Source organism: Micromys minutus, assembly GCF_963924665.1.
Source record: "Micromys minutus genome assembly, chromosome: 29".
NCBI lineage: Eukaryota > Metazoa > Chordata > Mammalia > Rodentia > Muridae > Micromys > Micromys minutus.
In genome coordinates this window covers 24,149,589-24,162,406 of record NC_137964.1, presented here as the reverse complement: position 1 = coordinate 24,162,406, position 12,818 = coordinate 24,149,589, and the positions used below count along the sequence as shown (strand labels likewise).

The 12,818-nt window shown below is 42.2% G+C and overlaps 1 protein-coding gene across 5 annotated transcripts in view; it reads right to left on the bottom strand.

Moving 5' to 3' along the window:
* The window catches only part of SBNO1 (strawberry notch homolog 1), a 51,320-nt gene extending 39,747 nt beyond the window's left edge, over positions 1 to 11,573 (bottom strand). For 2 of the 5 annotated variants that reach the window (XR_013975612.1, XM_080940970.1), the window contains exons 1-3: positions 11,437 to 11,571; positions 1,890 to 2,018; positions 706 to 810 (exon numbers count right to left, since the gene is read on the bottom strand). Coding sequence is in view for 3 of the 5 variants with exons in the window: in XM_080940970.1 (XP_080797096.1) it covers positions 706 to 810; positions 1,890 to 2,018 (234 nt within the window). In the remaining 2 variants the exon portion in view is untranslated. Of the gene's footprint in view, positions 1 to 705; positions 811 to 1,889; positions 2,019 to 11,436 lie in introns of all 5 variants that reach the window. The other 3 variants (XM_080940971.1, XM_080940972.1, XM_080940973.1) reach the window with 2 other exon arrangements.
* Between the last annotated feature and the right edge of the window lie 1,245 nt (positions 11,574 to 12,818).

The following is a 12,818-nucleotide window of genomic DNA, read 5'->3' as shown; positions in this document are numbered from 1 at the left end:
GTTGGTGTTGCTAGGGTGAAGGTGAAGTAAAAAGACAAAGCGAAGCTGAGCACAGTAGCTCAGAACTGTGAGCTGCTCATAGCAAGGGCATGAAGAACATAAGCTGAGCCCAAGCCTACATGAGACCCTATCTCAAAATAAAGAAATAAATGGATAAGTAAGTAAATAAAGAAGCCAATTTGAAAATGTTAGTTTGTGGCTTTAAGGACACTGAGTATTTCTGTGTATCACTGGTGTAAGTATTGTTATGATGCCGGGCTCATCCCAGGATCTAGCACTAAGCTAGAGCCTTTGTCCCTTTGCTTACTCTTTCAATAAAAATCTTCTAGACTAATGTTTATCACTTTTAAACTAACAATAAATATTGACAATTTTAACCAGCTCAACTGATAATTTTAGATCCCTCAGATTCTGCTAATATTAGCTACACGTAAGGTAAGAGTAAAAAGAACTGCATGTAAAGCGTAATTAATCATAAAAGTTATAGAATAATAAGCAACAAAAGCTAAGGCACTCAAAAATGAAAGAAGCGAGACAACACAATCATCCTTTATTTTGGCTTTAAAAAAATTTTTGTGATTGCAAAACACTAGTATCCTCTGCTACTGGGAAGATCAAAGCTAGCTAAGGCTAATAGCTTATATTTATATTTTTGCTTCCAGTCTAAACTATTTTAGAATAACAAGAAATCCCTGTGGCTCTTACCCTCACATTTAACAGTGCGGGAGTAGATATCGTCTCTGGTTCTTGTTTAACTGGAACTGCTGCTTCTGTCTCCAAACCTAGTTCTAATGCACTAAGTGGCACCGACTGCAGAGAAAGTAACAAAGAAAAGGGTGGACAGCAATGAAGACTGTTTCAAGAACAAGAGTTGCATTAGTTTTATTAAAAACAAAAAACTGCAGAGCTAGATTCTACTTCAGTGGTAGAGCACTTGCATAGCCTGCAGAATCCTTGCTCAGACTCTTGAACCATACACAGAAAGTCAAGCTTTACAGTCAGACCAGAAGACCATGATAGCTCACTCCATCAATGCCAGCACTCATGAGCAGGCTAGATCTCTTGAGTTTGAGGCCAGCCTGACTGATCTTACAAGGTGAGTTCCATGACAGCCAAAGCAGTACAGAGAAACCCAGTCTCGAGGAAAAAAGGGGGAAAAATGAAGAGGAAGAGGAAAAGGAGAAGGAAGAAAGAATACAATTAAACAAAATGTAAAATCAGTACACCTATTATAACAAACTAATCTTGGCCAGCATAAAATCTCCACAAAGCTAAACTAGTATCAGAACTTTATATTTTCTTTTACTAATTGTAAACAGAAGTCACCAAAAAGGTCTCAATAAAGACCAAAGGCAAATAAATAAATAAATAAGACCAAAGTCAGCCGTAAAGAATATTAATGTTCTTCCCATATAAATGCTAAGCAATAGGAAAAGTAATGTCTTAGTTTTAATGTCAATAACATCTCATTAAAAAAAAAAAAAGCAAACAGCTTACAGACATTCTCATGTATCTTTGAAGATAACGTTTATTTATTATATATACACATATTTTTTTGTTTCTTTTTAAGAAAGGGCTTTTCTATATAGCCCTGGTTGTCCTGGAACTTCTCTGTAAATCAGACTGGCCTGGAATTTGGAGATCCATCTGCCTCTGCCTCTCAAGTGCTGCGATTAAAGGTGTGTGCCACCACTGCCTGATAACAGTATCTTTTCCTAAAATGTAAATTACAGAACTGAGGCTATATATCAACAGTAAAGTGCTTGCCTAGCATGTACAAGTCCTCACGTTCAATTCCCGTTACCACAGCAGGAAAATTACTAGTGTTATTAATAAATAACAATGTAAATTACAAAACAAAAATTCTGGAAGATTTGAAAAACTGTTACCTGTTGAACTGAAGGGGGAGTAGGGGTGGCGAGCCCAGCATCTCCACCATCCACATCAAAGAGGTCATTCGGACTAATCCCACTCTCGCTCAAGGCAGCAAGTAGTAAATCTTGCCCTGGTTCCACCATCTTTAGAAAAAAGTGAAAAATATTAACTTTCTTCTAAACACAATCAAACATTTTCTACCAAAGCGGTTTATTCAGTACTTATGAAGAACCCATTACATGTGAGAAAAAGAAAATAAAAGAAAAGAGTCTTTGATCCTGGAAAACCTCACACTAAAATGAAAGGACACAGAAGCACAATTAAGAGTATCTATGCAAAACACTATGAAAATGACCATGGTGGCGCATTAGCCTTTAATCCAGCACTTACAATGAAGTGGCAGGCTTGTATCTGTGAGTCTGAAGCCAGCCTGGCCTACGAAGTAAGTCCCAGAACAGCCAGGGCTATAAATAAAATAAACACACTACAAGCTCAAAGAAGGCAAAAAATGAACTGTGCAGAGCTTCCTAGGTAGATGACAACACTGAGCTCTAGGGAAGAAATAACCAGAAAGACACTTCTAAACACTACATTCCAATGAACTAACTCACTAGGGTCCATAGGTGAACACGTTATGGTTTCCCTCTACAGGCCACTACAGATACAGGACAGCTTCCCACATTAGTTTCTAATTTAGAAAGATTACTGACACCAATACAAAAGCAAACTGAGAGGAGCTAGAGTAGAGCAGACATAGAAAGACATTAGAAGTGCTACAGTGATGGGGGCTGGAGAGTTAAGAGCACTGACTGCTCTTCCACAGGTCCCGAGTTCAACTCCCAGCAACCACATGGCAGCTCATAACCATCTGAAATGAAATCCCTGATTCTCTCTTCTACTGTGTCTGACAGACAGTGACAATGTACTCATATATGTAAAATAAGTAAATCATTAAGTGCAGTGGTTGGAAGAAGACAAATGTGTTCCAAAATATTTAGCAAAGAAACTCTATAGATTTAAAATTAAAACTCAGGGGCTGGAAAGAACACTTGCTGTTCTTCTAGAGAACCTAGGTTCAATTCATAACACCCACATCACTGCTCACAACTGTCTGCGTCTCAATTATAAAGGATCCAACATCCTCTTCTGGCTTCCTGGAGCAAGGTACCAACATGGTACACCAACATACATGCATATTAAACCCATACCCATAAATAAATTTTAAAATTTTAAACATCTCCAATTAAAATTCTCTAAATTACATGTACATTATTGTGAGTAGTTTTTCCCAGGAAATAAATTTGTGCTATATAAACAATATACCTCAACTGTGTGATACAATGATGCATCCATGACATTCCAAAACAGGGTTAGCAAAGAGCCACAGCCACAAACTAATATACAGAAACTCAAGAGAAATCCTCTGCTCTGCCCAAGTCACATCTATCTGTGTATCACTTGGACAAAAGTTCTAACAAACACGAATGTTGAGTGGATATTTTGACTGAAACTGAAAGCAGAACCAGGTTGAAAGGATGAAGACATATCAACCAGTTCTCTATGAAAATTCCAGAAAAAAGAAAGTAAGTCTGAGACAGAAAACCATCTTGGGCAGAAAGGAAAAAAGGTTAAGTAAAGTCAGTGTAGGTAATGCCCCAACCTGCTGGAGTCATACTTTTCACACACCACAGTACCTTAACTCACAGCAATCTATGCAGCAGACTATACATCCTAAAAGTTAGAGCTCAAGTTCATGTAGATACAGTGATCCAAAGAGTAGACTCCAGAACAGCAAATTCCCAAAGCCCACTGGTGTCCTTTCCAGCTAGGAGATAGAAATTGACACAAAAATTTAATGTTCTGTCTTGGAATAAATACTAGACAGACTAAAATGGAAAGAAGAATTCCTGTTTAAGGGGAAGCTGAGGTAAAAATGAGCTGGAGACCAGGCCAGAATAGCCCATATAACCATACCCTGACTCAAAATAAAAGGGAACTAGGGCTGTAGAGATGGCTTGTTGCTCTTGCAGAGGACCAGGGTTTGATTCTCAGTACCCAAGTATGGCTAGGATTAAAGGCCTCACTGAGCTTTTTTAAGTACTTCTTTTTCCCCAAAACAGGGTTCCTGGCTGTCCTGGAACTCTCTTTATAAACCAGGCTGGCCTCAAAGTAACAGAGATCCTGAGTCCTAGGATCAAAGGTCTGTGCCACTATGCTGACCTTCAAATTTCTTTAAAATGAACATCATGAATACAAAAATATGGAAGGGAAGAATGTTTTAATAATCATACAATACATGATGCCCAGAGAGCCATAAAGCACTCCAGCACCCTGCACCTCAGAGGTAAAAAGTTCTTTAGCCATTCCAAAGGTTCTGTGTATCAAAAACAAGCATAGAAATCAAGTGGTGGTGATGCACAACCAGCACTCAGAAGGCAGGGGCAGGTGGAACTCTGAGTTCAAGTCCAGCCTAGTTTATGGAGTAAGTTTCAGAACAGCCAGGATTACACATAAACTCTGCCTCAAACCTCTCCCCCCCCACCCCAAAACATATACAACTTTTACTTGACAACTTAAAAGGATAAAGCTCAGAGAAAATGCCTAACATACATAAGTAAGAGCTGGAACTCAATGCCCAGCCCTGGAAAAAACAACAAAATACAAGGGAACAGGGACCCTCTGACCTCACTAGAAACCTAGTATGATGTGAACAGATGATGTATCTTTCTCACATAGAGAATCAATTTATGGAGCTTTCCAGGCAGTAGGGCACACATTTTCTAGTTGTTCTCTTCTGCAGGAAGCAAGAGAAGAAGACAGAGCACTTATTGCATTTTCTTACCGCATTAAGCAACTCTTAGTATTTAATCATATGAAACAGAATCACAGAACTTCAATGCTAAATGGAGAAAGCCCTTAAAAGTTGCACTGGCCAAGCTCCTAGTTTTATAAAAGCTGTTTAATCTCAAGGGGGAAAACATTTCACAGTATAAATCCAAAACACAGTTGCATGTAGGGGAACTGACACTGTGTCTACCAAGAAGTTTACACCTCAATTCAAGGGGACATCTGACATGCAGCAATCTAACAAGCCCAACAATTAATTAACTCACAGAATTATCAATTGCAAATGGACACCAAAAAGTTCCACTTTTGCCAGGGTTACAGGTTGTTGAAAAACAACAGAACAAAGTTCCACTTTTACCAAAAGCACATTTTAAAGCATTCATAGAGAGGCTGATTGATATAAGGGAAGGTGTGAAGAAGTCATATACTACTTTGGCAGGGAATCCCAATAAGCAATGTTACCCAAGAGCAGAAGGTAAAGCACCCACTAAATACCAACACTGAGCCTTATCAGCAAGACAAGACAGCAGAGACAGCAAGACAAGACAGCAGAGCTCTTCAGGCCTCTGAGCAGATTCAAGGACATCATCTGTGAAATGGGGGCATGAGGAAGCAGCTGAGGCACTACAGAGTCAGAAACAGACCAAAAATACCGTGTGCATCACCTACTAGTGCAGTTATACAGCCAAGTAAACCGAGACTGTTTCTTCATCTGAAGACAGTATTAAGAACTTCTAAGACTCCTGTATTCAATATGGGGGGGGGGGGGGATATAGAGTGAATGCCTGCCTGCAGCTGGTTTTTCCCTGTTTCTTTTCTTTTGATAGTCTCACTACACATAGCCGAGGCTCGCCCAGAAGTCATAATCCTCCTGCATGCTGTCATTACAGTTGTGTGCTAGGTCTTAAATTTTTCTGCTAATTAAAGACATGGTAAATGCCTTTAATCCTAGCACTGAGCATAAGCCAATCTCTGAGTTCCAGGTTAGCCAAGCATACTGCCTCAAAACAGAAAAAAAATGGGGGAGAGATGCCTCAGTGGTTAAGAGCACTAACTGCTCTTCCAGAGGTCCTGAGTTCAATTCCCAGCAACCACATGGTGGCTCACAACCATCTGTAATGAGATCCGATGCCCTCTTTTGGTGTGTCTGAAGACAGCAACAGTGTATGCATATAAATAAAATAAATATTAAAAAAAAAGAAAAAGAGAAATGTTTTTAGCACATATATGTGTGTGATAACAGGGGTAGGAGCAAGGCATATGAGGAAGTAAAGGACAACTTCACAGTGGGATCAATTTCAGACTGTCAGGCTTTTCAGCAAGCACATTTACTGAGCCATTTCCCTGGCCCTTAACAGTTATTTTGACAAACCTGAGAATACAGAAAGATCTCTTTTCTTTTATATAACTGCCACACCACTGGACTCCCCAGATTACAAATGTTTTTTATTATTGGCTATTCTCTGTATTTACATTTCAGATGTTATCTCCTTTCCCCCAATCCCATCCCCTCTCCCCTCTCATTGCCTCTATAAAGGTGCTCAGAATACAAATTTTTTAATGACAGCAATCTATCCAATAATTCATTTTTAAATAGTTTTATAAGGAGCTGAATGAAGATGGCTATGTGATTAAGAGTACTCACTGCTCTTTCAGAACTCCTGAGATCAGCCAGCACCCACATGGCAACTCATAACCATCTAAAAGTCCAGTTTCAGGAGAACCTAACACCTTCTTGCCTCCTCGGGCACCAAGCATGATGTGATATACATGCATACAAACACTGATATACATAAAATAAGACAAAAAATTATATATTTTAAAAATTAATGGGGGACAGTGAATGAGATGTTAAGCAAATGAGTAAAAAAAATTTAATTTAAAAATAATTGTTCTATAAAATACTAGTCAAGTGTCTCAAATTTAAGTTGTGCAGATAATCAGATGTAAGGCAGCAGGCAGTCATTTCCAAATGTTCATAGTTACTATTTAGCAAGTAATTTTGCCTGAATAAAAAACAAAACAGGACTAGCAGGGTGGTGAATGCCTTTAATCTCAAGATTAAAGAGGCAAAGGCAAGAGCATCTATAAAGCCATCCTGGTTAGCAGAGTGAGTTTTAGGATAGCCAAGGTTACATGAGAAAAACCCTGTCCCAACTAAAAAAAAAAAAAAAAAAAAAAAAAAAAAAAAAAAGAGGCGGGGGGGTGGGGGGGGCGGGGGGCGGGACTGGAGAGATGGCTCAGAGCACTGACTGCTCTTCCAGAGGTCCTGAGTTTAAATCCTAGCAACCATATGGTAGTTCACAACCATCTGTAATGAGAGCTGATGCCTTCTTCTGGTGTGTCTGAAGACAGCTACAGTGTACTTATATGTAATAAATAAATAAACCTTTAAATAAAAATACAACAAAACAGGTGGTTTGGTTTTTTTCCCCTTTATTCTTAAATAGCATAAGGCCACCTAGTAGGCCTAGGACCCTAGCTACTCAAGAGGTTGAGATAGATCACACAAAACCAGGATGAACTATACAGAGTTCAGGCCAGCCTGCATGATTTAGTAAAAACCTCTTTCAAAATATAATTCCAAGACTCATCGTCGTACACCTTTGAATCTCAACATTCTGGTAGCAGAGGCAGACAGATCCAAGTTTGAGGCTAGCCTGGTCTATTTGCAGATTGAATTCAAGGACAGCCAGGACTACAAATAGAAACCCTTGTCTTGAAAAAACAAAATAAAAAACTCAACATCAGGGCTGGAGAGATGGCTTAGTGGTTAAGAGCATTGACTGTTCTTCCTGAGGTCCTAAGTTCAATTCCCAGCAACCACATGGTGGCTCACAACCATCTGTAATGTGATCTGATACCTTCTTCTGGTGTGTCTGAAGACAGCTATAGTGTACTCACATACAACAAATAAATAAATAAAATCTTAAAAAAAAAAAAACTCAACATCAGAACAGACTGAAAACTGACATTCAGTTCCAGGGAGCCTGTAATCCCTGCACTCAAAAGTGGGGGTAGAAGGGTAAGATGTCCAAGGTAGTGTTCAACTTTATAAGGAGTCCATGGCTAACCGGAGATACATATGACCCTGAAAATTATAAACAGAGCTGAGAGTGACAGCGGGAACACCTTTGATCCCAGCACTCTGAGGCAGAGGCAGGTGGATCTCTTTGAAGTAATTCCAGGAGAGCCAGATTGTTAGGGAGAAACCTATCTCAAACAAACAGAGGACCCCTCCCCATTAACCCCAGCACTCGGGAGGCAGAGGTGGGCAGATAAACCTTTCAGGCTAGCCTGGTCTACATAATGAGTTCTAGAGACCCTGTTACCCAAAAAAAAAAAAGGAGAAGGGAAAGCAAAAACTCATTACCACTACCTCAAATTCAGTTGAGCAATACCTGTTTTATTAAGTTTTTTGAGACAGGTTCTCTCCCAGGGTGACCTTGAATTACTGATCCTGACTCCAGTGCTCTGGCAACTTTAATACTTTCTATGATTAGTTTTTTTTTTCATCCTCAGCATAACCCAAGAGTATCCTCCTTATCACAAAGAAGGAGCTAAAGCCTAACTAAAGAGAAGAATGTAACAAGATAACAGCTACACAAGCTTGGAGCCCAATTCCAAACTTTCCACAATCCTGCCCAGTAAGTGGCCACCACATCCACAGATGCCACATTCCAAAGTGCAATGGGAAAGGTAGTATGTGATTCCTACACATGAAAACCCAGCACTGAGGCCAGCTGGTCTACCCAGGAACTTCAAGGCTAGCCATGGCTACAGAGTAAGACCTTGTCTCAAAACAAAACAAAACAAAAACCCCAAAGTTCATCAAAAGATAAAAAATACTGCATGAAGGGGCTGGAGAGATAGCACAGTGGTTAAGAGCACTGACTGCTCTTCCAGAGGTCCTGAGTTCAAATCCCAGCAACTACATGGTGGCTCACAACCATCTGTAATGGGATCTGATGCCCTCTCCTGGTGTGTCTGAGGACAGCTACAGTGCACATAAATAAAGTAAATAAAATCTTTAAAAATCGTATTTAAAAAAAAAGTACTGCATGAACATGTAGACTGTTCACTGGGTAATCAGTGCTAATACCTCCTCACATATACACCTGGAAGGCTATGTGAACAATCTGGAGATGAAGTGAGGAAGGGCATATTTAACATGCAAAAGTGACATTGTTTTTTTTAAAGTGACATTATTACATAAGGGATTTAAACTGTAGACTTTTACCGTTTTCCAGGGTCTCGAACCAATTCTCTATAGATACCAAGAGACTGTTTTCCATCTGTGACTGACAATCTAACAGAATTCACTGTCAAAGTAGGTTAAAGTATTTTATGGTAAGCATAATTAAATATTTTAGTATAGAACAGAAAACTATTCCAACACACAGGTGGAACTAGAGCAAACATTTTATGAGACTTTTCTGTGTTTAGGTCACCAACATTTTAAAGTAGAATATAATAAAAAAAATCTGAAATAGTTTTCTAATTTGTTATACCCTGACCAGTCAGTTTATTTGATATGTTTTGAATCACCTTATACTCTGAGGACTTCCTGCTCTTCAAGAAACTATTGTTGGGCAGTGGTGGTGCACACCTTGGATCACAGCACTTGGGAGGCAGAGGCCAGCCTAGGCTAAAATTCTGTCTTGGCAAAAAACTTGTATTTACATTGGTGGGGGGGTTCAGTGCTATGGCTCCAATGTGTAGATGCCCAAGGACAACCTGTCCCCTCTTCCACCATGGAAATCCTAGGTAGTCAGACTTAGTAGCTAGTGTCTTAACCAGCTATGCCATCTCAGTAGCCTCTTTAGATAAATTTTAATTTTAAGCAAGAAAGCTTAGAACCTACTGTACCTCATGAGAGACTATTTGGAAAGGACAGACCTGTATATTCTTGCCCTTGGCAGGTGACAACTCAAAGTTCAACTTAAACTATGAAAAGCACTAAAAACCACATCAGTTCAAACAACTGAGTTGTTTGAACCGTATCTTTCTAAAGCACAAAAAAGACTAAACATGATGACAATGCAGGCCTATAATCTCATCATCAGGGAGGCTATGACAAGTTGGGAGGCCAGCATAGTGCAAATTTTGACAGCCTCAAAAACAAGCACCCCGCTGCCCCAAGAACCACCAGTCTCCATATTGGCCATTTTTTTAGTAGTAACTTCAAAGAATTTAAGACATACAAAAGTGCAAACATAACAAATAAATACAGGCTCTCTTTTTCAACATTTATACAATTAAGATAAAGTTGGATGTAAAATTCTGAAGGAAGTTGCACAGAATGAAGTTAAACTGCACGCAGAACCTAGGAGAAAGAATTCTTCCCAGATCAGAAAATGTCTGGGGAGAAAAACAGAAATTAATATTCCTGTACTATCAAAAGTATTGTCCAACTGAAGTCACCTCTGCAAATGCCATTTCATCCCAGAAATCACATTCTTCGTAAATGATGATTCTTTCCCCAATGCTTATAAAAATCAAACATGACTTTGGGGGCATTAAGAATGTTAATGGGTAGAATTCTATGCAAATGCTAGTAAGATCTTGGGCACTTAAGATTTGACAGTTCAATGGACAGTTGAGGTAGGTGCTTTACAAACCTTCTTCCACCCTTAATTCTTCAAGTCCGGAAAATATGACTATTTTACTCCACATAAACTACAAACAATCGACATTTAAAGGTCAAAGGGGACCTTTTATAACCTTCCCAACACGTGTTCAGCACAAACTTCCGGGTGCGGCTACAATTGGCTGCGCTATTCAATGGATAAAAACGATGGTTTCTTGGGCTCTCAATTTTATCTCCAGCTCCCCCCACCCCGCATAATTCTCAACCAGCGACTCCACCAAACAAAAGCCTCCCACAAGTAAATGGAGCAAGCACATAAAAAGAGCTTTCTCTATGGGAGCATCAAGTTAGTAGTCCGCAAATATTAACCAAACAGAGGCACAAAGCCGGGAGGGAAAGGGGAGGAGCTGGATGCGAGAGGGTCAGGAAAGCAACAATCACACCGGTTCGGGCAAATCCAAGGCTTCAGAGCGGTGGAGCCCATCCCGCGCCACTCCCGGGAAAACACCAGCAGACACAGCTTTGAGGAACTTGGGTGTTCGCTATATCCAACACTGCTAAGGTGAGCAAATGCCCAACCGCCATCGCCCTCTGCACGGACTGAGCTCAGAGTCTGAAGGTGCACTCACTCGCTTCTGGAAACCCTAAACCCACTAAGACAAGGCGTAAAAAGGTGTCCCCCACGTGTCCCACGCACCCCACCCGCCAGGGAACAAAATCCAGGAAGGGCGTCCCGGTGCCTTTCTCCCGCTCCTGGAACCGTGAGCAATGGGCCGGCGGAATCTAACAGGGTGTCCGCCTCAGTTTCGCCACACTTCCCAGGTCCGTGAGAGAAGAGAAGGCGATCCCCGGTGGAGTCCGCATGAGCCGACCTCGGAGCTGCTATTCGGTTCGGGACAGCGGGACTCCGTCAGAGCCAGAGATGTCTGGCTGAGAATGCCGGAACCAACGGGGCGGACGACAGAAAGAGACCAAGCAGCGAACGAGCGAGGCGCAGACAGCAGTAAAGTGGCCGCCTCCCCCCACAGCCGGCCCCACACGGACCCGGAGGAGCCGTGGTGGGAGTGGGAGGCTGTCCGGGAGGATGAGCGTGGAAGAAGAAAAGGGCTGAGGGAAGGACTTACTTTCCTCGCCGGACCCGACGAAAGAACAGCTTCTCCTGGTCCGTGAACGGGTGAGGAGCCGGAGGCGACAGGAGCGGAGGCGGCGGCGGCGGCGGCGGCGGCAGAAGCGGCGTCTGGCTCTGCCTACCTCCCCGCCGCCATCTTGACGCCCCTCCCCCCGACCCCCCGCCCCGCAGGAAGAGGGGGCGGGGCGACGGGTCAGGCGCAGCGCGCACACAGCGCGCGACACGCCCCACGTGACTCCTCCATACCCCCCCATCCCATCCCCTCTCAGCCCCGCCTCCTTTCTAGATAAAGGAAGCAGATTTCCCTCCCCCCCCATCTTGACTGCCCCCTCTGCCTTTACCACCCAAACCGGACTCGAAGAAGTCCCGCTATCCTGGTACCAGAGATGGGATCCAAGGGAATTCCGGAACCCAAACGGTCCATTACCGCGGCTCTGGGGTGGGCGAAGGGTGAGGGGGCCGGGTTTCCGAGAAGGGGGAGGGGGCAAGGCGAAGGCGGCCTAGGACAGTCACGTGTCCGCTACTTCCGCCGCCGCTAGCGGAGACCTCGCGAGAATAACGTTTTTCCCCCCCACCGGTTGTGTTCCGCAGGCTGTCGGGAAGAAGGTCCGCTTCACTAGGGTGCCACCAGGAGGTCAACTTGGGAGTTTGCGCGCATGCGCCCCACACCTGCGGTCGTAGTCAGGCTTAGAAGGCCCAGAACTATTTTCAGATTTTTGGAAATAGGTTACTACTCCCGTTCGATACCTTATGGGGTTTCTGTCACATGACGACCTCATATTGTGCGTGTTTAGAAATAAATAACATAATCATTGTTTTTGAGGCTCACTGGAGCTTTATTGAACTTTATTGACTGGAAAACCTCCATGAGCCCTGGGGTAGTTCATGATCATTATCTCAATTAAAATAGAGCTGCAGGATCTTTACACAGGCCTGGACACCTGCACCCACCCACCTTTGGTCTCCATTAGCATTTGCTGCATACCAAGGCTTCTTTTGCAGCTTCTCCTTTGTTTATTTTCATGTGTTATTAAGAGGCCTAACAGACTAAACACAGTAACTTCTTGGTCTCTCTTTTCTAAAGTCATTCTGAGAATGCAGTTTGAATCTGTTACCTAGGAAATAAACCTGCCTGGACGATTCCTACTCCACTGTGCATTTGCATCTGTTTTGCCCTGTCCTGAAAGTAAACCTCACACAGTGGGTTTTGTTTTTTGGTTTGCTTGTTTGTTTTTGACAATTGAGGTTGAAGTGTGTAAACAACTTTGGGCGTGGTGGCCCAGGCCGTTAATCCTAGCACTCAGGAGACAGAGTTAGCTCTGTCTCCTGGATTGAGATCAACCTGGTCTACTGAGTGAATTCTAAAACATCGAAAAC